We start from the raw sequence: 27,516 nt of genomic DNA, 5'->3' as shown, positions 1-27,516 counted from the left end.
AGAGATTTGACTGAAATTGAATTGTACACACTTCGTTAAAATACTTCAACTATATCATATAAATAAATGGTTCAAATGGCTCTGAGCACTATGGGACTATCTATGGTCAGCAGTCCCCTCGAACTTAGAACTACTTAAACCTAACTAACCTAAGGACATCACACAACACCCAGTCGTCACGAGGCAGAGAAATATAAATAAATAATGTCCTATTCAAAAAATTATACATCGTTGTGGTAATTCTCTTGAAAATAATTACGTAAACGATGTTCGTAAACCCCAGCCTGGCTGTTGCTTATGTTTATGTATCTAAATAAATGTTCATTCCACTTAATATTTTGTATGGTTCAGATGGCTCTGAGCACTATGCGACTTAACAGCTGAGGTCATCAGTCCCCTAGAACTTCAAACTACTTCAACCTAACCAACCTAAGGCCATCACACACATCCATGCCCGAGGCAGGATTCGAACCTACGACAGTAGCGGTCGCAAGGTTCCAGGCTGAAGCGCCTAGAACTGCTCAGCCACTCCGGCCGGATGTTGTTTTGTATGTTTCGGAGTAAGGCGCCTTTATCTTTGGTAACAAAGGAAAGACTTGAAATGATCGACGAAAAAGGAAACATAAGAACATTCAGTGATACGCAGTATTATAGCAATCTGAGTCATTTAAGAACGAAATAAATAGGAAGTTCAGGAAATCGAGGCGACACTCCGGCAGGAAATATGAGGAGAAATCGAAAGAGACCTTCATCTGGAGGTCTGATTTAGCACAAAAAAAGTTAAAACAGTAAAGTGAAGACGTCAACATTAAGAATTTGAATTCAACTGCTAAACGCATAGGACAGGACGGAGGAAGAGGATATGTCTGATGACGTAATAGATGTAAACATGGGAGCCCATATGACAACACAGGACATTCAGTTTAACAGAGCTTAGGAAGACTTGCGATGAAATAAGGCAAACATTGCTTCAGAATTTTTGCCATTGGTGGAGTTTGCAACCAAACCGAAACCAAAAATGGTGTGTAGATGTTCTGAGACTGGAAGATATACCAACAGACTTTCCGAAAAATATCAGCTACACCACTTCGAAGATATTAATGGGCAGATAAATGGTAGAGCAATCCCACAAAACTCAGCAGAACATATATCCAAGTTGATCTAAAAAATAACACGGTGCAGAAATTTAATCTCTGTTGGCAAATGCACCGGAGAGGTAGTTCTGACGTTGCGCTTGATAATGGAGTCTTAGGGAAACTAAAGAGAGTTTCGTTGGATTAATTGATCTAAGAAGTGTGTTAGACAGTGTTAAATATTTCAAGATATGTTAATGACCTGGTAAGGTCATGAGTGCTAAGTTCGGAGGAGATGTCCTGTGTAGTTTGGAGTGTGGGAGACGAGGTACTGTCGGAAGTAAAGGTTTGAGGAACAAAAGTACCTTAACTGTTCGAGCTGTTCAGTTACTATTTTCTTCCAGTTCAACTCTCCATCAGTATGTACATCAAAACATTTGGACAATTTTTTGTTCACTGACTTCTATTCGTGTGCTATAGCTAGCAGTAACACTATTTACTGTACCAAACGGAATATATCGTGTCTTCTCAAAATTTAAGGGGAGTCCATTTTCAGACAATCACTTAATTATTCCTCGACAACCTTCGTTATCAATCTTTTCTGTTGCTTCCCTCTAGTGAGATTTATGATAACACTTCTAGCACCTGCAAAAAGTCTCAATGGCGCTTGATGAATGTTAAGTGGAAGGTCATTCACATATACAGGATGTATCTCCAAAGAGTCATCAGGCGCTATTTTCTGGTCTTTCGGCAGATATATGTGATTTCGTTTTCGCAACGTCTAGCTGGAGCAAGCCCAAACATATGCTACATCTTTAATGTAACGCCCAGCGTCGATGGGAAGCGTCGGTTTGTTTTCCAATACAAACAAAATTATTTTTAAAGTGGAATTTTGCATGTCCATTAGGCAGAGAGGGCGCAAATTCGTAAAACACGAACAACAAGTACCCCAGTAGTGACAGCACTGCCACTGGCCCTCGCTTACTGCTAATGCTTTACAGAAGCGCTGCTCAGTCGCTGCTCTAGTACCGGGTTCTCATCGTGTTTCGCTGTTCCATTAATACACGCCGCGTGGAGTGGTCGTGCCGTTTACGGTGCCATACCACGGATTATGTGGCCTCTCCTGCCGGAGGTGCGAGTTCTCCCTCGGTCATGGGCGTGTGTGTTGTCCTTAGCGTAAGTTAGGTTACGTAGTGTGTAAGTCAATGGACCAATGATCTCAGAGTTTATTCCTTTGGAACTCATACATTTCTTCTTAATACACGTCGGTAAAACGAATTTCACAATAGACTAATTTGTTAGCGTTTTCTCGAATGGGGACGTAAAAATCATTTTCTTTTAATAGTGAAACAAACCAACGCATTTCGTCCATTCTGGGGGTCGTATGAAGGACGTGCTGAGCAGGATTTGTACGGACTGACACCAGCTACTCGCTGTGAAAACGAAATTGAAAACATCAGGCGAAAATTATACTTTCTTTATTTTATCCGTCTCAATTTGCTGCAGTGGTTACTGGTTTCGGGCAGCACGCCCTTTCTCAGAACACACACCTAAAAATTACAAAGTACATGGAGTACAACGTTTACATACAGTGTGCCTGAGCATATACAAATGGTCTACTTGTATGCTTATGGTTATTCCTTGTTATTAACTGTAACTAGTCATACAATATGGTGACACAAATAAGTCAAACTGTGCGCAACAAGTAATGTCTACTGTTACATCTGACACACCCAAAGTGACAAGTATTACTTTCAGTAAGAACACTTGTCTAGGTGTCGCCCTCACACATATGAACATGCACATATGGCTGCCTAATAGTTGTCTATGGTGCTGCCACACCAATTGTCTGTTTTGATAACATTGTTTAAAACACAGCAAATATGAATTTAACATTGCCAAAAATATTAACAATTTTGTTTCACACAATATCGTAACATCAAATCAAAGTATCTATTTTCATTGCAAGCAATTTTACAATTTTGTTACAAAATATTGTATCATCCAAATGAAACCCACAAAGCCCAGGAGGCAAACGACACGGTGGGCACCCCTGTCTGTAGCCCTGTATTTTTATTGCAAGTACAGTACCACATATTACTACATTCCATACAGGGAGTCACCGCTGAGATCAAAAATGATTTCTAAAATTTTTTATTCTATGTTATGTACATACTGTCTAGAGAAATAAAATAAACTGGGACCCATAAACAGTTACATCTTCTTTCAATCAAATTACTTCCGTAACCTTTAGTAACAAACCTACAGTTATGCAATGAATAAAGATTACACAGCTCCATGTTGAGCATAATCCGATGCATTCGTCAAACATGTCACAAAGGTCATTTGTAGGAGTACTTTGATCATACATGCTTAATGTTGTATGTAAAAGTATTACATTAAAATGCTGGTAGCGCAGCATCACACAGGTTTACATTACGAAAGAGCCTGTTAAAAGCACAGAGAGAAGTTATCAGATTTCCTCAGTACCGAAATGTTGTGGACCTACCGTCCGGGCCGGCCGGGGTGGCCGAGTGGTTCTAGGCGCTAAAGTCTGGAACCGCACGACCGTTACGGTCGCAGATTCGAGTCCTCCCTCGGGCATGGGTGTGTGTGTTTTTCCTTAGGATAATTTAGGTTAGATAGTTGGTAAGCTTAGGGACTGATGACCTTAGCATTTAAGTCCCATAAGATTTCACACACATTTGAACTTTTTTTTTTTTGAACTCAGAAGTCCCATAGTGCTCAGAGCCATTTGAACTATTTGAACCTACCATCCCATTCTAGCATACCTCAAATCAGCTAACCAGAGAAAATGTACCAGACAACCCACAGAAGGGACCATTTCCAAGGAATAGGAGTGGGTCCAAAATGGCACGTTGTCATACTTCCTTCGTTATTTTCCCCTGTCACTAAGAATTTTACGATCTCAGCATTGTTTGAATTAGTCACTATATGTTTTTGCATCCTGTTTGTTAAATATGATTTATACCAGTTGTGTGTTAAGCCATAAAACCTAAGTTTTGTAAGAGAGTAACATGTTCTACACAGTTAAATGCATTGGAAAGATAACGAAAGAAAGTCGCACACACAAGTGGCTATATTCTACAATGAGGTGAAAATGTCGTAGGATATGATATACACACATCAAGATAATGCTAGTATTGCATAGACAAGGCATAAAAAGCCAGCGCATTGTTGGAGCCATCATTTGTACCCAGGCACCAAATTTCTGGCATTACACCACACCACGCACGACGCTGTGGCCAACGGCCTTCACTTAACGACTGAGAGATGCTGCATTTGCGTAGACTTGTCAGTGCTAACAGACAATCAACGCTGAGTGTGAATGTGGGAAGTATGAGGAACGTATCCATTAGGACACTGTGGCGAACTGTGCCGCTAATTGGTTATGGAAGCAGAAGATCGACGCGAGAGTGCCTTTTCTAACAGAGCGACATTGCCTACAGCGCCTCTCCTTGTCTCGGACCGTATCAGTTGGACCTATACGGCTGAAAAACTGTGTTCTGGTCACATGAGCCACGATTTCTGTTGGTAAGCGCTGATGGGTGGATTCGAGTGTGGTGCAGACCTCGGCAAGCGACAGATCCCAGTTGGCAAAATGTCATAGTGCAAGCTGGTAGAGGCTCCATAAAGGTACGGGCTGTGTTTAAATGGAGTGGACTAGTGGACTGGGTGCTCTGGTCCAACTGAATCAATTACATCTACGTCTACAGCCATACTCCGCAAGCTACCTGAGGGTGTGTGGCGGAGGGTACCTTGAGTACCTCTATCGGTTCTCCCTTCTATTACAGTCTCGTATTGTTCGTGGAAAGAAGGATTGTCGGTATGCCTCTGTGTGGTCTCTAATCTTTCTGATTTTATCCACGTGGTCTCTTCGCGAGATATACGTAGGAAGGAGCAATATACTCTTGACTCCTCGGTGAAGGTATGTTCTCGAAAACAAAAGCCCGTACCGAGCTAATGAGTTTCTCCCCTGCAGAGTCTTCCACTGGAGGTTATCTATCATCTCCATAACGCTTTCACAATTACTAAATGATCCTCTAACGAAGCGCGCTGCACTCCGCTGGATCTTTTCTAAGTCTTCTATCAACCCTATCTGGTACGGACCCCACACTGCTGAGCAGTAATCAAGCAGTGGTCGAACAAACGTACTGTGTCCTACTTCCTTTGTTTACGGATTGCGTTTCCCCAGGATTCTTCCAATGAATTTCAGTCTGGCATCTGCTTTACCGACGATCAACTTTAATGATCATTCCATTTTAAATCACTCCTAATGTCTACTCCCAGATAATTTATGGAATTAACTGCTTCCAGTTGCTGACCTGCTATACTGTAGCTAAATGATAAGGGATCTTTCTATGTATTCGCAGTACATTACACATGTCTACATTGAGATTCAATGGTCATTCCCTGCACCATGCGTCAATTCGCTGCAGATCCTCCTGCATTTCAGTACAATTTCTCATTGTTACAACCTCTCGATATACCACAGCATATTGCGCAAAAAGCCTCAGTGAACTTCCGATGTCATCCACAAGCTCATTTACGTATATTGTGAATAGCAACGGTCCTACGACACTCCCCTGCGGCACACCTTGACTTCAGCTGCTTGGAGAGCATTTGCAACTATTCATGGAGTTCAAGATCCAAAACAACGATGGAAGATTTATAGATGAAAAGGCTTCATGTCACTGGGCTTACCGGCCGGTGTGGCCGAGCGGTCCTAGGCGCTACAGTCTGGAGCCGCGCGACTGCTACGGTCGCAGGTTCGAATCCTGCCTCGGGCATAGATGTGTGTGATGTCCTTAGATTAACTTAGGTTGGTTAGGTTTAAGTAGTTCTATGTTCTAGGGGACCGATGACCTCACAAGTTATGTCCCATAGTGCTCAAGGCCATTTCACTGGGGCACAATTGTTCGCGGTTGGTTTGAGGGGTCCGACGATTGATTTGACCACCCACATAACTCGATATTAAACCCATCGGCACAACCGAGAGATCAGTTCATACACAAAATCCTGCACCAACCACCTTTCGCAATTATCGATTGCTATAGAAGCAGTCTGGATAAAAATTTCTGCAGCGGTCTTTCAACGGCTTGAGTCCATGCCACGTCGAGTTACTGCACTACGCCGGGCAAAAGGAGATGCGACACGATATTTGGTGTACCATGACTTTGGACACTGCAGTGTACCATTTCAGCCTCGAGTGAATGTTACAAATGAAAAAAAAAAAAGAAAAAGAAAAACAGACCTCGTCACTATTTTTAACGAATTAACCGGTTTTCTACACTGCTAGGAATGTCTTCTTCAGAATTTAAAACAAAGTGTGGTCTATATCATCGTCACAGAATTGTGACTAAAATCGTCTTATACAGAGTATAAGTGCAGAGTCATCGTCAAAAACAGGCAGTACTTATATGTCATTTATAAAATATTAAATATGCCAAAAGGGCATTAGTCACAAAGATATTTAAGATAAAAAATTGTGATAGCGAGCCACTAAGGGCTGCTCGTTACTTAAGCGGTTACGGAATGTTGCAACCTGTCTTTCACGATGATTCTGTACTTATACTCTGTATCATATGTTTTTAGTCATATTTCTGTGACAACGTTATAGACCATTGTTTGTTTTAAATTCTGAATAAGAGACTCCTGGCAGTGTTGAAACCCGGTTCATTCGGTAAAAATAGTGAAAGAGGGCAGTTTTCTTTCAGTTGTAACTGTTCACGGTCTCTGAACGTGCAGCCATGTACAAAATTTTGAGTGAATATGTAAGTAGCAATCTCAGTGAAACAACCCTCCCGGTCACAGCCTGCAATTCGGCGTCACGCAGTGGCGGCTTCCGCGAGCTCGCACGCGCGTGCGCCGTCGGCTGGCGGGCTGCCGCCGCGGCGGCTGTGGCCACCCGCGCGCCGCTCACGGTAGTCGCTGCGCCCCTGGCCGCCCGCGCGGACGCTGCCCGCACAGCAGCTGCGCCTGCGTGCCGCCCGCACAATGCGGCCGCCCCCGCCAGCGCCACCTCCCAATGTGACGCCGCCTCACGTGACTGCCGCCTCAGCACGCACCGGCGCGCCAGTCGCTCGTTTCGCGGGCCGCGGTCTCGGGCGCTAATCGCTGCCACCTCACCGACTCGTTATCGCGGCGATCCGTACCGCTGCGCTTACAGTGATGCGATAAAGACGAACAGCGGAAGCGAGGTGACACAGCCCGGAAATGCTGACGAAGTGTTCCTATAACTGCATGTCGTGGTGAATTCTGGGATAGGAAAGTCGTTTAAGCTAAAATTTTGTGTGTTCTTCAGGCAATTTCCGTGTATCATACGTTGCATACTATACAATCGCGAAACTGTAGCATAATCAACGGACCTGTGTGTCCGATAAGGTTTAAATGTGTCAACTGTCGTTCTACAGCAGGAGCGTTGAGAGACAACAGCTGTATTCCTATTAAAAATCATTTTCGAGCAAAAAAAAATAAACACATAGCAAGCTTCCTAAATATAAATCAGTTTGACCCAGCACGTTTTATATTCACGTAAATCTTGTTATTCGAACCACTTATTGAAATACGTTTTACATTCGCCGAAGCAATATTATCGCCACATGTCCTTCCTCTGATAAAAGTTATTGGTGAGTGGTGATATAAAAAAAAAATCTCAGCTGAATGTCCATATACAGATGTCGCCAGCCTGATACGGCTTTCTGCAAATAAACTTTGTATCGGAGATGAACTAGCTTTCACTTCTTTTCTTATTATTGCACCGGCGGCAGAACTACCACATTTAATGTTTATGTCGGCATTCACACAGTAAATATTCTTTTATTAATAATGGGACGAAGAGAGAAGCAATACTCCTCTGTTTTCCTGAAAAGGCGTCTGTTCAACATCGAACTCGATATTTTTCGGAAGCAGCTGTCAGTATTTACATCTCTGAGTCAGATTCTACAAGACAAGTCGACATACTGGATCCTCCTGTTTACGATTAACATTGTCTACGTTTAAGGACTTTGTAAGTTACAAATGGTTAACGTTAGCTGATGAAAATTTTTAAATATTATGTAGTTGTTGTTGTCAGGAAGTGCGATCTCATCTTCATCTGAATCACTGTTAAAAACTCTTTTTCACACTGCACACAGAAACTTTCTTTTTTAAAGCCTGGAATGAACTTTTTACTATCGGTGCAAAGGTCTAGAATCAGTACATATGTTTGTACGAAATAACTATTCAATAAAACCCTCATAAGAACTGGGCCGTTTTGGCCTGTCTCAGTTTGCTCAGCTGCATAATTATGATACGTAATAAACCGCTGTCCAAGTTGTTAAAAATTGCAGAATTCTCTAAACGAACATAAATTTCCGTCATAAGTAGTTTGTTCATCATAAAATGCGAAATTAATCTGCAGGTGCGTTGGCAACCTACAATTGAAACGGGAATACACGGTGTTGAATAAATATGTCTTCGCAATTCTGTTTGTGTACCTTTATTAATGAATAAGGAGAGTGTAAATACATCTTCTGTAGTAGAAATGTTTTGTCATAAGGTCGTAAAGGGAGAAAGAAAACGGAACTCTGAACTTTACTAGAGGAATATCGTTACTTCTTTCTTACAAAGAGCTGTTGAAGGATTTGTTTTCAGCTCCTTTCATCGTACAAACTATATCTCTGATAAAAAACATAATTTGTTAACTACAGTGGAAGGAAACTTGGAAATATCTATTAAGGTGCTGTGACGCATCTTCAGTTCGACTGCTAGGATATGAAGTGCCGTTGAAGGGAAGAAAGAGAAATATGACAAAGACAGGACATTCGGTCGTTGACGTAGGCACCAGTGAAACTGAAATATCTCGCTGTTTGTAAATCTGTAATAGTGCACGTTGATAGAGTTCGGAAGTCTGGTTTCCGACAGTGCCTGACGATCGGTACTTCGACGGTCGCCTCTTGCTGCTGAGGTTGTAGTGGTGTGCAGTGCATATAGAGGATTCTCGCGGCACTGCAGAGCAACAAGTGATTTACGGCAGGGCGGCAGGAAGAGATGCCGGGCGCGGGCGAATGCTAGCGCACCGCCGACGGAGGCTCGGCTGCCTGGAGGCGGCGTCAGCAGCAGCGGCGGGGGCGGCGGCGGTGGCGGCGGACGGGGCCGCGATGGACGCCGCCGCCGGCAACCTGACGGCGGTGAACGCGACGGCCGCCCCCGGCGCCGGCGCCGCCTCCGGCCCGGAGGAGCTGTGGCAGACGTTGGTGCGCGAGCGGGCGCCGTTGGCCGCGCTGCTGCTGCTCTTCTCGGCGGCCACCGTCTTCGGCAACGGGCTCGTCATCGTGGCGGTGGCGCGCGAGCGCTACCTCCACACCGCCACCAACTACTTCGTCACGTCGCTCGCCGTCGCCGACTGCCTCGTCGGGCTCGTCGTGATGCCGTTCAGCGCCGCCTACGAGGTCGCCAACCACGCGTGGTTCTTCGGAATAGACTGGTGCGACGCGTGGCGCTCGCTGGACGTGCTGGCGAGCACGGCGTCCATCCTGAACCTGTGCGTCATCTCGCTTGACCGCTACTGGGCCATCACGGACCCTTTCTCGTACCCCGCGCGGATGACGGGCCGGCGCGCGGCGGCACTCATCACGGCCGTGTGGGTGTGCTCCGGCGCCATCTCGTTCCCCGCCATAGCGTGGTGGCGCGCCGTGCGGCCCGAGCACGTGCCGCCCTACAAGTGCCCCTTCACCGAGAACCTCAGCTACCTCATCTTCTCATCCACTATCTCCTTCTACCTGCCGCTCTTCGTCATGGTCTTCACCTACTACCGCATCTACCGCGCTGCCGTCGTCCAGACGCGGTCACTCAAGCTGGGCACCAAGCAGGCGAGTGGATCCTGTTACTGTTCCTAAGTTATGAGAGTGTTATGAAAAGGATACATTGCTACTCACTGTATAGCAAAGTTGCTGAGTCGCAGCTTGGTGCCGGCAGCCATAGACAGTGGTCAAATTTGTGTGTCAGCTGCGTTTACGTGAATGTCTGTCTATACGTTATTTATTTCAGGTCGGCTTCTGGCCGAAAGCTTACGTCATGTCACTCCGCGACTCGACATCTCCGCTGTACGGCTAGTAGAAATCTATCCTTTTCATTATTCTCTCACTATTGCATCGATTTTCCGCTGTGAGATTATTGCTGAATTATTTTTCTTATTTTTCTTTGTGAATTCTACCAATTAACCTATGCCACCACCTAGTCTCTACATTTTCTCTCTTCATTATTGTAACGGTGAAATATGTGTCTCTTCTTGGTGAAACGTTTACAGTTTATACCATAACTAACCTAGCGTCTGCTGCATCGCTCGGGTAAACTGTATTATTGTCTGCACAATTTGCAACACATTTTAACCTTTTCACGCTACTGAAGGCCATAGAGGTATGGCCTTTTCCGAAAACACTTCTGGTCAAAATGTAATTTTGGTAGCCCTAGTTCAAGGCATGTTAATCAAGTTTTTGCGTTGTTTTGGTGATATTTCCATAGACACTCCCATGCACTAACACGTATTTCATTATATCTAACCAAGAGATGGAATATAAGTTCGAAGATTTAAAATTTTTTTAATATAACAAAATACTTCCTTAAAAATGTTCGTCACTTATTTCACTCCTATTGGGGTTAAATTTCCAAAAATGTTGAACCATGAATTTCTTTATTTCTGATGGAGAAACGAAATACGAATTTTCGTAGGTTTAGCTTTAAAACTGTTTTTATAGCGACATACGTAAAAAAAATTTCATCCCCTATTTCACCGCCTTTGGGATGGAATTTCTAAAAATCGCAATTGAAATGACGCCTGGAGTAAAAGATGAACGAAGATCAGCAACTCCTCCATATTTCAAGACTCTATCCTTAGGGTTTGGGCTACATTTAGTAGAAGTAAACGAACCGTTTGCTAGGCAATTACGAATTTGTGCCCAACTACATGTAGACTTAATCGAATAGTTTAGGACAATTTTGCGTATCGAATTCATACGCAGCTTGTTATCACACATTCGCAAGTACTTCGCAAAAACTTCTCTGCGCCCGGATATTCATAAGAAAGTTGTTGCTTCCATTACTGTAGGATTTCACCTGCGTGAACTGTGGCTATTAATTATGACACCCTGGGAATTTAGCATCTTAACAAATGCATTACATGGTTTAGATTGTTGAGGAAGCCTAAAAACACAAATTAGAGCAAAAAACGTTGTCATTGCTTAGTATGTAATGCGTACAGAAAATCATCTATTTACATACATGATTTCACCTCTACGATACATGATTTCGCCTATATGGGACGATGGGACGTCGATATTTGAAATAGGAGACTTCAAAGCTTCTTAAGACAAACTTTGGGCTCCTAACAGGTGATGCAACCGTTTTTCCAACCGTGTGAAGTGGACACCCGGACTGCGCCTTCGTCCTCCTTCCACTGCCGACTAATGGAATGCACGTCTCATTACGAAATGCATATTTGTGAGTTGTTTCCATCTCTTGAGGGCGTTTGTCACAACTTCGTACATAAGCCTTTCGATTGTTTTATAACTGTTCTTTTAAATTTCTTCTTTGCTTGTCCTCCCTTAGTCGATTTTCACATTCTTCATTTGGTTGGACGTTGATAAATATTAGCGCGGACATTTGAAAATGTGAACGGCTTACATGGCACACGCTCTATCCATGTGAGCCATCGAGGACACAGAGGAGAAGGCGACTGCAGGGACTTATCTCTAGTCCCCCCCCCCCCCCCCCCCCCCGAGACACACACCTCCAACTTACTGCTCACACGCTACATTTGTAGTGGCCCTGCCCACCATACTCATTATTCGCGGCAGTCAGTCTATCGATGCCCGTAAGAATTCGGGCAATGTGAGCGCATCCGCACTGAAGAAAAAAAATGTTCAAATATATGTGAATTCCTAAGGGACCAAACTGCTGAAGTCATCGGTCCCTAGACATAAACACTTCTTAAACTAACTTAACGCTAAGGACAATACTCACACTCGAGTGAGGACGATTAGTGACATGGTGCTTCTAGCCGCGCGGCCACTGGCCGGTGAGCCTTATCTACATGAAGATGGTATCTGTTCTTTCGAACATGTCCGAAAGAACAGATACCATCTTCATATTCGTATTCATACTCGGCGCTACAGGTGAGATATTTTTTCACTTTTTGATTTGCTTATTTGGGTTCTTCTCTCGCTCTGAGACTACAACTTCTTTTCAAGACATTCATTTGCCCGGCTTCAAGTCTTCTTCCGTTTTGTTTCGTCAGTTTCCAGGACTCTGCAGCATATAAACAAATGCTTTGCATTAGTAATTCATACAACGTTACCTTTTTGTCATTTTTTAATTTTATCTAGCCAAAGCATAGACTTCTCTTCGTCGATTGTTTGGTTTGTGTTGTCCTCTGCCTCATGAATTGTTTACTTGATCACTGATCTGGGATAATAACTCCCAGATACTTATAGTTTTGATAAGCTTTAGAAATATTTCCATCTATGATGATGTCACGATATTTAAATCCTAGGGAAAAATGCTTTCTTTCATAAATATTTATTGTTAATCCTACGTTATAATATGTTTCTACAATTTTTTTATACAAACGCTTTATCACAGTCATCTGCAGCCAATACAATTTGGTCATCGGCAAAGAGTAAACTGGATAGGTACTTCCCCTCTATTTGTAATCCGTTTGCTCCACACTTTGTTGTCCAATTTCTTAAGAATTTCGTTAAGAAAATCTTAAAGAATAGGTGCTACACAGTACCCTCGTCTTGAGCACTTCAAATGGTCTATGTATTAATAATTCCGGTATCAAATACATTTCGAACATACATTGACGTCACTGTTATCCAACTTCAATGATCCACGGCACTCAAACTACGCATATTTCGACAGGGGTTTCCTCTTACGAATTTACTACCTTGCAGTCCCTCATATCATACTAATCAGTACCGGTGGTCTTCCATACACCTTGATGACCAGTGAATATAGTTCCGTTTCTTCTAATATTTTCCAAAAGTATCAGAGTTTACTGCTTTTGTACATAAAAATTTAGCCAGCCACCTTAAGGTGTGTGACGGTGGGTAGGTCTGGTACCACTGTCTTTTCCCTCTCTCCCTATTTCAACCATGAATATCACGTCATCAGCGCTATTACCAGTGAAGCTCTAAATCCTTTGGTGCCCTTGTCACGGTCATTTTGCTGGATGAATTTGGAAATAATACGTCACCAGACACCTCTTTGAACGTGGCTGTTCAGCAATAAACCTTTCCGTGTTCCTTAAGGCTGTTCCCGTAACATCTGCCACTAGAGTTTGTTGAGATTTTCCGTAATATTTGCGAGCAAACTAAATGATTCAGTGACGAAATGTTCCGCTCTTCGTTGGATCTTCCATAAATCTTATGTTGGTCATAATTCTTTATGTTCCCAGGTAATCTGTTAGGTATAAGATTTTTAGAGGTAGATGTAATACATTTTTTTACTAACGCGACTGTCCGGTCTGTGCTGTACTTCATACGGTACGACATATTCTAAATACCTAACCTGTCCCCCCTCTCTCTTCTTCTCTCTCTCTCTCTCTCTGTCTCTCTCTCTCCCTCTCCCTCTCTCTCTCCTTGTTGTCTACACAGTTTCGGTCGCGCGAGTGTCTATCTGCGAAGAGAAAAAAATGCTGATCATCAGACGATATACTGTTGTCGTTTCGTACTATACACATATGTTGCACTGACCTAAATTCTGAGATATAGACATAAATTTCTCTTTTGCTACAGAACCACTTGAGCTTTTAATGGCATTGAAGATATTGCGATTGTAAGAAATTAAAAGAATGCAATCAGTATATTAGTTATTATCTATGGACTGTGCGTTATTACTTCCAAAATATAAACACAATTTTCATTAAAAATTTTTAATGAAATACATAATCTAAAACAGTGATACGAAAAATCCATGACGTTGTTGTGGCGAGCGAATGTGGGGCAGCGCACGGTTATGCTGAGTGTTACTGAGGTGCGCAGGTTTCACGCTAACAGTTGTTATTGTTGAGGTCTTCAATCCGAAGACTGGTTTGATGCAGCTCTCTTTGCTGCTCTATCCTGTGCAAGCCTCTACCTCTCTGGAAAACTTCTTCAACCCACATCCTTTTGAATCTGCTTACTGCATTCATCTCCTTTTCCCTCTACGATTTATTCCCCCCCCCCCCCCCCCCCCATGCACACACACACCCTTCTTGAGCTGTGCTAAACTGATGATCACTTGATGCTTAAGACTGTTCCTGTCCACTGGTCTCTTCTAATAGACATGTTTGGCACAAATTTCTTTTCTCCCTAATTTTATTCAGTACCTCCTCATTAGTTGTGTGGTCTACCCATATAATTTTCAGCATTCTTCTGTAGCACCACGTTTCTAAACTTACTGTTTCTTTCTTGTATAAAATGTTCATCGTCGATGTTTCACTTCCATGCATGGCTACACTCCATACAAATACCTTCAGAAACAATTTTCTAAAACTTAAATCTATATTCGAAGTTAGCGAATTCCTGTTCTTCAGAAACACTAATAGCAGCACTTCATTTAAAGTCGATGTGCCTTAGTTCGCCATTGATTCCGCCGCTACTTTTTCATGTTCAGCTTTCTGTTGTACTGGAAACGATATCGCAATCTTCTTCCATGTACTTGAAATTTGTTTGCGGTGACTCGTAAATTGTCCACCATTATTATAGCCTTGTTAAATAATCTTCATATGAGACCATAAAATTTATACAGTTATCATTATCGGCTACAGGCATTTAATCAGTCGCCTACTCTGTCAAAACTCGTCTCTCGGAATACACCAACTACAGCTACGGTCCATCGACCATTCATTTGGTTGTCTCTATATTCTTCTCGCGTCTAATATCCTCCTACTCATTTACTTACACAAACACAAAAATTTTCAGTGAAGCTGGGTCAGTAGTCAGTATTGATAGGGAATTACTATGAACTTACTTAAAAGATATACTCAAAACATTCAATTAGATGTGATGAAAGCGGAAAAAACGTTCCTAGCCGTTAAAAACAGATGGGAAAGACACACACTGGTTGTAACTGTACCACTCAAGCAATGTGGCGAAAAAGAATTGCAGGGATAGAGGAAAGTAAATAGTGACTAGTGCACGTGGCAGAAACACCAAGCGTGAATGCTACAATAATTTTCAGTCAGCTCCTGACGTAACATTTATCAGAGAATTGTAGGAAGTTTTGGTCATAAATAAAATCAGTGCACGGATCCATCGCCTATTCAGCCTCCCGCAGATCCATCCGATGGCGAAAATGAGTGTTGAAACTGAACACAGGAAGCAGAAAGTAAAAATTTTAAATTTCACATTAAAAAATTTATCGGACAAAAAGGATACGGCTGTACCCACTTGTGACCACCTCACCGACTCAGTCCCGTTGCTAGAAAACAAAATTACCTAAAGTAAACTAGACGGAAGACCATGATACAATTACAGTTTTATTTTGTACTGGAGACGTCATGGAACTAGCTTCTACCATAGCTCATATTCGCTTGCGTAGCGAATATTCTCGTGTGACTGGAGAAATAGCGCGACCACTTATTTACACGAAAAAGATAATAGCTCGAATGCGTTGCGTTATAGACCAGTACCACTACCATCCGTCTGTTGCAGGATCCTAGTGCACATTCTCTTCTTCTTGAGAGAGCAAGTTTTCAAAAATCATCAACGTGGGTTCAGGAAAACTAATGGGTGAGAAATGCATTTTTATTTACTCGTACTGGACATCTGACAAACAGGTGCTGATGACCACGTAGATTCCTACTTCCTACGTTTCCTTTTGGCGTTTGTAGAACTCCATCACTCACGTTATTAAATGTCTTCTGTAGTTTATTTTTTGTGGCTATCGATATATCAGCATGGAAGATTTACATCGACAGAACTCGCTTTACAATGAAATAAATCTGGCCATGTACCTAAAACGAATAAGTGTCTTTCTTACTGTTCAAATACTTCAGTTACTCAATTACTTGATGGAAGTTGTCAATTTCAAATGAAAACAGTGCAAGGAAAATTATTTCTTTTTTATGCTCTTAACTTCGCTTCTCTAACTATGCCTATGATCATCCAGTCTCGTTTAACACTTAAGTTTGTTTCACATGCACATTGAAGTAACCATTGCTACGTTGCATTTACAAACTACTTAATTAGGTAATCACGATCACGAAGCCTTTTCATTTACATCCTGTTCTCAATATTGTTTTTCCCCGACTGTTACTGATTCTGAAACACAATAAAGAATCAATCACAAATCCACTGAACAGTCTCCAGTGCCTATCTGCAAATGAACTGAATTAGTGAAATACTTTTCTTCTAATAAAGGACGTAACACTTTGAACTGCTATTTCCACATTCCATCAAATTCTTTCCACTATTTAGTGTCGACACGGCTGTCTGCGATCGCTTCTTGCTGGATCCATCAACGACTTTTCAGCACACCACAGGTAGGCGCGGGGTGCATTGTTGACATTACACATTAAGGCAATGTTCCCTCAGAGAAAAGGCGCTCTCGGCCCCGAAAGTTCCACAAGCCAGAGATAAGTATGGAGTACAGTGTCGATACGCTGTGACATAGAAGATAGCAGTACTTCTTACACGTTTAACACTCTTCCACATAGTCGACTAAAGACCAAGATACAGTCACGCGAGGTATATTTGCAGGTACGTGATACGACCAAGGAACATTTGACTAAAAGAATTCAGAACGCTATGCTGGGCTTTGAATGTTATGCACATTCGAATGTAACATACATCTTTTAATACTGTTCTTACTTTTTGACTCTTTTCGATTCTTTAGTGTAGCTAGTGACTTGTTAAGTACTTCGTTCGCCTCAATATTTCTTCATTGTCTTGCTCCTCATTATTCTCGTTGCTGCTGCAATCTTGATTCTAATTCTAGTATCAGTCCACCTATGACTTTGGACTGTATTCCTTTTGCGGGGCCTATGCTTCTGCAATGCATATAGAATTTTTTCGCTTATTTCAGTTGTTCTCCAATGCCCTCCCACTTCTCTTTCAACCAACCTTTCACTATCCAGTATGTTGCGTTCCACTTCTTCTTGGCCGATATTTTTTACTCCAACATCATGATGTGTCATGGAAATCTTAGACTTCTGTTTCATATAATACTTGAAATTAGCTTAACAGTCTCATACACTTCCTGCCTTTATCTGCGTGTTCAGACCCTCCCTTGTTTTCTCGGGGCCCAGGCGTCTCTCTAGATCTTTCTTTCATGCTTCTCCATATAGATTCCGGCTCTCTTATCGAATGTGGTCGTCTCAGCTGTGTAGAATGCGACATTTCTAATTGTTGATGTAGACTGTCTCAGTTGGCGTTCGTGGATAGATTTTTCCTTCCATACGTTGTGTTTGCATCATATGACAGTTTTTGCGGCGTTGCCGACCTGCCTATTCTGTTCTTGTGAATGAGTTTCTACATGCCGCCACTGGCACCTCGGTCGCCGCCCTCCCTAGACCGAACCGGTAGCGAAGGGATGTCACGTTTAATGTGAGTTTGTTATCGCGGTCCAGTGCTCTTCTCTCCTGGCATAACATGAGGTGAATAGGACCTGCGTGTTCCAGTTGAAATCCTTCGCCTGAAGTGAACAGAGAACCCTGACTCCATATATACCAATCTCGCATTAATCCATCATATCATCTAACTTCACATGTGACTTGGTCATGACTTTGTCGTAACGTAGGTGCGCTACATTGGATGAATCTTTTCTCTGGAGAGGATTAAAACTTATTCAATAAATTAATTTTCTTGTTGGATCGGATCTCCATTAACCAGTTGCTTCGATTAACCAATGCGTACATTTCACTTGATCTTGTAATCACTCAAATTAAATCACCTAAGGGCCATATGCAGAATCTGCCAACACCGTAGGATGCGGAAGGTTCCGCAGAAACTGTTGCCTTCCACCTGCTCTACTCTGCTGCACTGTCTGTTTGTGGTAAACGTTGTGCATTGCAAAAGAAAAACTGAGTTACTCAGTCCATTTCTTCCGCAATTTTTATACTGCACAACACATGTCTGCTGGTAGTGTCAACCTATTGGGAACTTAATTTATTTAATTTTCTAGTCCACCACTAATAGTACATCCTTGGAAAAACATTTCCGTGGAAGAGCTCGTGTGTGTCTGTCCTGATCGGAACAATTTGTGCTCCATCAATTACGGTTGCCTGGCGTTAGCAGCCGGTGTCAGCCTACAAAATCGCGACGAACCTCGCCTTGAGCTTGTGATCTTCAGTGGACGTTCCTGTACCCACACTGGTAAACATAAAATTATTTATTATTGTAGTTTGGATTCCATGTGGACGATCTTCGACAAATAGGCTGTACATCATGCAGTAACAATAACAATGGATTTAGTGGTTACGCAGCATATGACGTGAGGAATATTAAGTAGGTAATGTACCAGTGCGGGCAGAATTTAACCAACAAATAAATAAAAAAAGAGATTGGTGCATCAATTCATCGAGGGTTGGTAAGCAGGTAGCTATAAGTGTACACAGGTTGTTCATAATGAAAGTTACACTTTCGAAACGCTATAGAAAGAAAACCGCCGCAGTGAATAACGTTAAATTTGAACGGTGTATAATTGACGCAGAGGGAAACGTCATGATACAAAATTATTTTAACCAAAATTTTACCAGTAGATATAGCTGTAAGTGTCACAATATGCATACCAGCATAAGCGCGGCCCGTGTCTGCTCCTCAGTTTGCGTTAGAGGCACCCATCGTGTCTGCACGAAGGTTCGCGCAGTGCTAGCAAACCTCTTTCACAAGAATGGCGACGGTGAGCCAGTAGCCCTGCAGAAGTTCTGGAGACCCAGGGGTATGAGAAAGGCATAGTTTCGATGTCTTCTAAGGGTCTGAAGAAAATGATTACATAATTTGGAAAGACAGGTTCATTTTTAGTTTAACCTGGCAGAGGGAGGAAGGCAGCTGATCCGACGTGTGTCGACGGCATGGCCACAACGCTGTTGGAGAGATCGAGTGGTGGTACGCATATGTACAGTGCACAGAGAACTGCCCGAACGTTAGACACGCAAGAAAACACATTGCATAAAATTCTACGGAAAATCTTGCTTTGCTATCCATACAACATCATCCACGTTCATGAGTTGTTTCTGCTGACCTGCCAGCAAGACAAACGTGTTCCCTGAGGAATTTCTTTATAATATGAAGGTGGAAAATGAATTGCCATGGAACATTCTGTGGACTGACGAAGCCCAATTCAATCTCCAAAGACATTTCGATACGCAGAATTTCAGAATATGGACATGAAAAATCTGCGTACACATCAACCGATAACAGTTTATTTTGCTTTGGTGACTGTGTGGTGAGGGTTCATCGTTTATCGTAGGGTAGTATCTTTTCGGGGAGATGCGTTCTGCGGTTCCTATTACCTGTACCGTGACTGGTAACCACTATAAGAATCTTCTGCGCAACAATATCATTTGAAACCCTCAACGCCGTGTATGTGTGGGTATGAGGATGATTTCTGCGCAAGATGGCCTTGCAACAGACATTGCACAGCCAGTATAGCAGCTGTTGCGAAAACATTTCGAAATTGCTACAATTATCAGCCATCATTTCAATATATTCAGGTCATCAGCTGATCTTAATCCTTGTGACTCTGGCTGTGGGATTATCTGAAAGATCTAGTGTTCATGTTCAAACTACGAACATAACTGGATTGAAGGCAGGCGTTGTGAAATTCAGTCTGAACGTGACCTCTGAGACACTCCGATCTGTTGTGCAACATGCTGTTTCACGATATCAGCTAGGGGCAGAAATCAGTGGACAGCATATAGAACATATCTCGCGCCTGTCTCACAACAATTAGACACCGATGTCATTTGGATTTTTTAATGGTTTCTGGCCTCAGGGCTGTTAAAAAGAGATTTTTCTCACTCGATGTGCACAACCTTGCTGGCCTTACCTAACCAACAATGCGACAACTGGTGGCTGCGAAACATGTGCAGTCATGCACGTTGACAGTACGGATGGTGTAATGTGCTACTCAAACCATAGCCGTCCCATTGCGATTCGTTTGTTATTTGTAACCGATCGCATTTACATCTACATGCTTACTCTTCAGTTCACAATTAAGGGCCTGGCAGAGGCTTCATCGTGCCAGCTTTAAGCTAATTTTCTACCATTCCACTCCCGAATAGCGCGCTAGCTCTGATTTCTCTTATTTCATTGTGATGATCATTTCTCTGTATGTAGGTGGGCGGCAACAGAATATTTTCTCACTCTGAGGAGACGGTTGGTGTTTGAAATTTTTTATGTGAAGGTCCTGCCGCAACGAGAAACATCTTTGCTTTTATGACTGCCACCCAGTTCGTGTATCATAACTGCGGTATTCTCTCCCTTATTTTGCTATAACACAAACCGAGTTGCCCTTCTTTTAAGTTTTTCCGTGTCACCTGACCATTCTATCTAGTATTCCCGAAGAGGACGGACAAACGTAGCGCAAGCAGTTTCTTAGTTTCTTTTTCAACCTATTACGTGAAGAGCTAAGGCTACCTGTATTGGTAAAATTTTCATTAATTTTGTTTCTTTTTGTTCCGTGACGTTCCACTCTGCGTTAATAATATACTGTTCAAATTTGACGTCATTCTAAGCATTGGTTCTCTTAATACAGCGTTTTGTAACTGGAACTGTAATTATGGACATTCAGTAAATAAATCGTCATTTGTTATTGGAGGTTCTAGCATTGTTGTTACAATTTCCTGGACATTGCTTATTTAAGAGTTATGATTGCCCTTATTTATGGGTTAGAAAACGAAGTGTTAAAGTGAAAAAAGTTTAATTTTAGCAGTGTTTTGTTTTCTTTCAATTTAATATAGCGTTGAAGGCATTGGAGGAAGATCAAGTTGGTGTGGGGTGAATTCTATTGAAGAAATCACTCTAGACAATAGTTTTCTCGCTAGATGTAGGAACATTTAGAAACAAATTATTCGCCAATTTAAGGAGACCCAACAACTGTAGTTCAGTCACGAAAGAGGTAAATCGCTGGTTTCTAACGCGGCTGGAACCTGGACTTCACAGGTCGGTAATTTTCCACAGGTCAAATGACTAACTGCAGTGTTCGGTGCTTCTTGATCCCCCCAGTGGTTACTCATACAGATAAATCGCAATTAAAAATGCCAAATTAGTCTTAGCATCTGCCCTTCCTGGACTAAAACCGTACGTTTGATAGTTAGATGACAAACCGCAAGTGAAATTTTCTCTGACATTTGAAAGATCAAGAAAGTACAGTGGGAATTGGCAGGATGATTCATTGTCATTCCAGGAAGTGACGCGACTATCAGAGAGTTTCCAGATATATTCTATAGTGTTGACTAGTCCCAATCATCCTCGTAGCTATATGGATTCCGTTTCTTGATCAATGCAGGAGTAAAGCTTGCACTTCAAAGATGAATCGGGAACTTTCACCAAATTGACATATGCTTGAAATACGGCAAGTACAACTGAATGTGTATAAGGCAACCAAAACACGATAAATTAAGTGCAGGAGAAGTTAAATGGGTAGCCCTCCTCTACCCAGCTGTCTTATTTTATTTTTGTTTTAGTCTCTAGGTCAATAGACAATCCATACATGAATTACTGAATAGTGATCGTTAGAATATACTGTGGGGTAAAGTGGAAGTAAGAAAATAGCTTTTTACTCATTCTGATGAAGGGCTCAATGGCAGGAGGCCCTCAAACAAAGAAAAAAAAATTGAAAAGCAGGCTGGTGTGGCGTTTGCACAATAGCGTCCCACAGCAATGTCTGTGAACGCGAATGTCGTTATAGATGGGCAGACGCTGCTGCACTGTGTGGGAACTATCCAGATGCTTGCAAACTACCGAAATTCATTAACAGCTTTCATTATCGACCAAATTAGAACGTAAACCTGCTCCACAACGTGTGAACGATATGAACACTCTTGGTTCCCACAAATATCAGAGTCTCATCGTACTGCAGGTAATATTCACAGTGTCTCATTAGCATTATTTTTCTCTGTAACTAACATTGACAGTCTACGTTTCTTAAAAATCTATTTACGGTCATCACCACAACATCATACAAAACAATTTAGAAAGTATTTTTTGAGCTGATGATGGCAGTAGCCGAAACGACGCAATAAATATAGAATCATAGAAACCTATTAAGCGATAAAGACGGTTTTATTCCGAAACTCATGTTGTGTCACGTAATTTCAGTCTTACTTTAGCACCAGTGTTAATAATGAAATCATGTTACACGATACTACTTACGAGTGTTAAGTCTTTTAATATGACGTTCAAATGATGGACTATTATGAATATCAAAGGATATCTCTTCAATTCCATATCAAATCGAGATTATTATTTTTATTTTTTTTATTTTTATTTTTATTTTATTTATCTATTTATTTATTTTTTGGTCATCAATCTACTGACTGGTTTGATGCGGCCCGCCAGGAATTCCTTTCCTGTGCTAACCTCTTCATCTCAGAGTAGCACTTGCAACCTACGTCCTCAATTATTTGCTTGACGTATTCCAATATCTGTCTTCCTCTACAGTTTTTGCCCTCTACAGCTCCCTGGAAGTCATTCCATCATGTCTTAGCAGATGTCCTATCATCCTGTCCCTTCTCCTTATCAGTGTTTCCCACATATTACTTTCCTCTCCGATTCTGCGTAGAACCTCCTCATTCCTTACCAATTTTCAACATTCGTCTATAGCACCACATCTCAAATGCTTCGATTCTCTTCTGTTCCGGTTTTCCCACAGTCCATGTTTCACTACCATACAATGCTGTACTCCAGACGTACATCCTCAGAAATTTCTTCCTCAAATTAAGGCCGGTATTTGATATTAGTAGACTTCTCTTGGCCAGAAATGCCTTTTTTGCCATAGCGAGTCTGCTTTTGATGTCTTCCTTTCTCCGTCCGTCATTGGTTATTTTACTGCCTAGGTAGCAGAATTCCTTAACTTCATTGACTTTGTGACCATCAATCCTGATGTTAAGTTTCTCGCTGTTCTCATTTCTACTACTTCTCATTTTACCTTCGTCTTTCTCAGATTTACTCTCAAACCATACTGTGTACTCATTAGACTGTTCATTCCGTTCAGCAGGTCATTTAATTCTTCTTCACTTTCACTCAGGATAGCAATGCCATCAGCGAATCGTATCATTGATATCCTTTCACCTTGTATTTTAATTCCACTCCTGAACCTATCTTTTATTTCCATCATTGCTTCCTCGATGTACAGATTGAAGAGTAGGGGCGAAAGGCTACAGCCTTGTCTTACTCCCTTCTTAATACGAGCACTTCGTTCTTCATCGTCCACTCTTATTATTCCCTCTTGGTTGTTGTACATATTGTATATGACCCGTCTCTCCCTATAGCTTACCCTACTTTTTTCAGAATCTCGAACAGCTTGCACCATTTTATATTGTCGAACGCTTTTTCCAGGTCGACAAATCCTATGAACATGTCTTGATTTTTCTTTAGCCTTGCTTCCATTATTAGCCGTAACGTCAGAATTGCCTCTCTCGTCCCTTTACTTTTCCTAAAGCCAAACTGATCGTCACCTAGCACATTCTCAATTTTCTTTTCCACTCATCTGTATATTATTCTTGTAAGCAGCTTCGATGCATGAGCTGCTAAGCTGATTGTGCGACAATTCTCGCACTTGTCACCTCTTGCCGGCTTCGGAATTGGGTGGATGATGCTTTTCCGAAAGTCAGATGGTATGTCGCCAGACTCATATATTCTACACACCAACATGAATAGTCGTTTTGTTGCCACTTCCCCTAATGATTTTAGAAATTCTGATGGAATGTTATCTATCCCTTCTGCCTTATTTGACCGTAGGTCCTCCAAAGCACTTTTAAATTCCGATTCTAATACTGGATCCCCTATCTCTTCTAAATCAACTCCTATTTCTTCTTCTATCACATCAGACAAATCTTCACCCTCATAGAGGCTTTCAATGTATTCTTTCCACCTATCTGCTCTCTCCTCTGCATTTAACAGTGGAATTCCCGTTGCACTCTTAATGTTACCACCGTTGCTTTTAATGTCACCAGAGGTTGTTTTGACTTTCCTGTATGCTGAGTCTGTCCTTCCGACAATCATAGCTTTTTCGATGTCTTCACATTTTCCCTGCAGCCATTTCGTCTTAGCTTCCCTGCACTTCCTATTTATTTCATTCCTCAGCGACTTGTATTTCTGTATTCCTGATTTTCCCGGAACATGTTTGTACTTCCTCCTTTTATAAATCAACTGAAGTATTTCCTCTGTTAACCATGGTTTCTTCGCAGCTGCCTTCTTTGTACCTATGTTTTCCTTCCCAATATCTGTGATGGTCCTTTTTAGAGACGTCCATTCCTCTTCAACTGTGTTGCCTACTGCTCTATTCCTTATTGCTTTAACTACAGCGTTAGAGAACTTCAAACATATCTCGTAATTACTTAGAACTTCCGTATCCCACTTCTTAGCGTATTCATTCTTCCTTACTAATGTCTTGAACTTCAGCCTACTCTTCATCACTACTATATTGTGATCTGAGTCTATATCTGGTCCTGGGTACGCCTTACAATCCAGTATCTGATTTCGGAATCTCTGTCTCACCATGATATAATCTAATTGAAATCTTCCCGTATCTCCCGGCCTTTTCCAAGTGTACCTCCTCCTCTTGTGATTCTTGAACAGGGTATTCGCTATTACTAGCTGAAACTTGTTACAGAACTCAATTAGTCTTTCTCCTCTTTCATTCCTTGTTCCAAGCCCATATTCTCCTGTAACCTTTTCTTCTATTCCTTCCCCTACAACTGCATTCCAGTCGCCCATGACTATTAGATTTTCGCCCCCACTTACATACTGCATTACCCCTTCAATATCCTCATACACTTACTCTATCTGTTCATCTTCAGCTTGCGACGTCGGCATGTATACCTGAACTATTGTTGTCGGTGTTGGTCTGCTGTTGATTCTGATTAGAACAACCCGGTCACTGAATTTTCACAGTAACACACCCTCTGCCCTACCTTCCTATTCATAACGAATCCTACACCTGTTATACCATTTTCACTGCTGTTGATATTACCCGATACTCATCTGACCAGAAATCCTTGTCTTCCTTCCACTTAACTTCACTGACCCCTACTATATCTAGATAGAGCCTTTGCATTTCCCTTTTCAGATTTTCTAGTTTCCCTACCACGTTCAAGCTTCTGACATTCCACGCCCCGACTCGTAGAACATTATCCTTTCGTTGATTATTCAATCTTTTTCTCATGGTAACCTCCCCCTTGGCAGTCCCCTCCCGGAGATCCGAATGGGGGACTATTCTGCAATCTTTTGCCAATGGAGAGATCATCATGACACTTCTTCAACTACAGGCCACATGTCCTGTGGATACACGTTACGTGTCTTTAATGCAGTGGTTTCCATTGCCTTCTGCATCCTCATGTCGTTGATCATTGCTGATTCTTCCGCCTTTAGGGGTAATTTCCCACCCCTAGGACAAGAGAGTTCCCCCAAACCTCTATCCGCTCCTCCGCCCTCTTTGACAAGGCCGTTGGCAGAATGAGGCTGACTTCTTATGCCGGAAGTCTTCGGCCGCCAAAGCTGATTATTTATCAAAATTTAGGCAGTGGCGCTAATCGAACCCGGGACCGAAGACGTTTTGATTATGAATCAAAGACGCTACACCTAGACCACGGGTACAGTTTAATTGAGAAATACGAGACAACAAATGTAAATCTCAGTTGTTGTACTGTAAATGCAATTAAGATGACAACAAAGCTAACTGAGTTTTGGTACGTTCGTTAAATCAATTTTTCAAAACAAGTGTTATCGTCTGCCATCAATTTAAATAACAATCGCTGTTCGTATTGTGTGTGTTTCGATCTGTTTAATAATCAACTCATTGAAATATTTCTTAATCTGTTCTGCATTTTATTGACTACTAGTTTTTAAATTAACAGATGTTGCACGCAGATTACTGTCCGGTTCACTTGGGATAGCGCTGTCGCAAACAATGACTGAGGGTAGGATAACAAGAAGGTCCTCCTACACAGATGTCAAAGCGGCTTAGAAATCATTTATATTTTCTCAGATGACAAACAAATTTTGTGAAAATTTGGTGAATTAGTGTTCTATCTGAATTTGTAAAATGAGTCAATTTACAATTGATAATTGTACTCTCCATAAAAGCAAAAAACATTTCACTTGGCAGATTACAATTATATGCGCTTTTGCTAAAATGAGGAACTTACATCTGCTACAGTAAATTGGCTGCGGACATGTCTCCCCAACCGTTCTTGGGTAACAACGTGGCTACAGCAACTGATATATTTGTGTTTAGTTTTTACTGTTAGCTCATAGTCTATGAATTTTCAAACAGTATAATGCGATTCTTCACAATACATCGTATACGTTTCACTTACGAAGCACTGGCCCTTAGCTCCCACAATCTGTTCCTTATATTTTAAAAAAGACGAAAGCCGAGATGCTGGTCGCCATCGATGTTTCACAATCCTAGGAATGTAGGTAAACTATCCTTCCCACAGATATGGCTAGTTCAAAAAGTTTTGTGACGGAACTTCTATCATTGACGATTATCACGACAAATTTATATCTTCGTCAAAAAATTACCGACTTACAACATGATAGCCCAATTAAATAATTCACAGTATATTTCTCTCAGATGTCCGTACAGCACTTGACGCTTTTAATTTCGGTTTTCTAACTGGTTAATTCATTAACTAGTTTACGCAAACAACCCTAATAGGTATTTTGGAAACATTTTGAAGAGCAAGAATACTTGGCGTAATCATCGAACTGAGGCAGTTCAGGTATTACTGAAAAATCTCTTATTTGCAAAAAGAATTGTTTTGGTAAAGGATTACGGAATGAGTTATGTGGTTGATTTGTGGAAATTTCTTGTCTCAGGTAATTACGAGAGTGATAACATTTTAGAAATGTCACTTTTTGTAATAAATTTGCGTTTACAACCGTTACGCACTGGCTCATCTCTAAGAAGGTGCAACCTGAGATTAGAATTATTGTGGTACACATTTAAATCTGGAGCTATTTCCATGCGCGGCCAAGTTGTTTTGTGGTTGAATGTGGTAAACACTTTTTCAAACCGTTGTCAAGAGGCTGTAACGAAAAGCGATTAAAGAACCTGCAGGACAGTTACGTTATGTGGGCCGGGTGCATATCAGGCGCAAACCAGTTCAGAACGACCGCATAGTTTTGAAGATAGTAGTACCATTAACAATAAGTATGGAATGATGACGAAATTATTCAAGTACCTCCCACATTTCCTTGTACTGTTTAAAACTATAGTGTAACTGCAAAAC

The 27,516-nt window shown here is 41.7% G+C and overlaps 1 protein-coding gene across 1 annotated transcript; it reads left to right on the top strand.

Annotated features, from left to right (window-relative positions):
• The first annotated feature begins 6,844 nt into the window (after positions 1-6,844).
• LOC126267795 (dopamine receptor 2-like) lies at positions 6,845-9,973 on the top strand. The gene is made up of 2 exons (XM_049973099.1): positions 6,845-7,294; positions 9,314-9,973. The coding sequence occupies exons 1-2, from the start codon at positions 6,845-6,847 to the stop codon at positions 9,971-9,973; spliced, it is 1,110 nt and encodes a 369-aa protein (XP_049829056.1).
• The last annotated feature ends 17,543 nt before the right edge of the window (positions 9,974-27,516 follow it).

This window comes from Schistocerca gregaria, chromosome 4, assembly GCF_023897955.1.
Source record: "Schistocerca gregaria isolate iqSchGreg1 chromosome 4, iqSchGreg1.2, whole genome shotgun sequence".
NCBI lineage: Eukaryota > Metazoa > Arthropoda > Insecta > Orthoptera > Acrididae > Schistocerca > Schistocerca gregaria.
The sequence above is the reverse complement of the archived record's forward strand: the minus strand, read 5'-3'. Positions and strand labels throughout refer to the sequence as shown.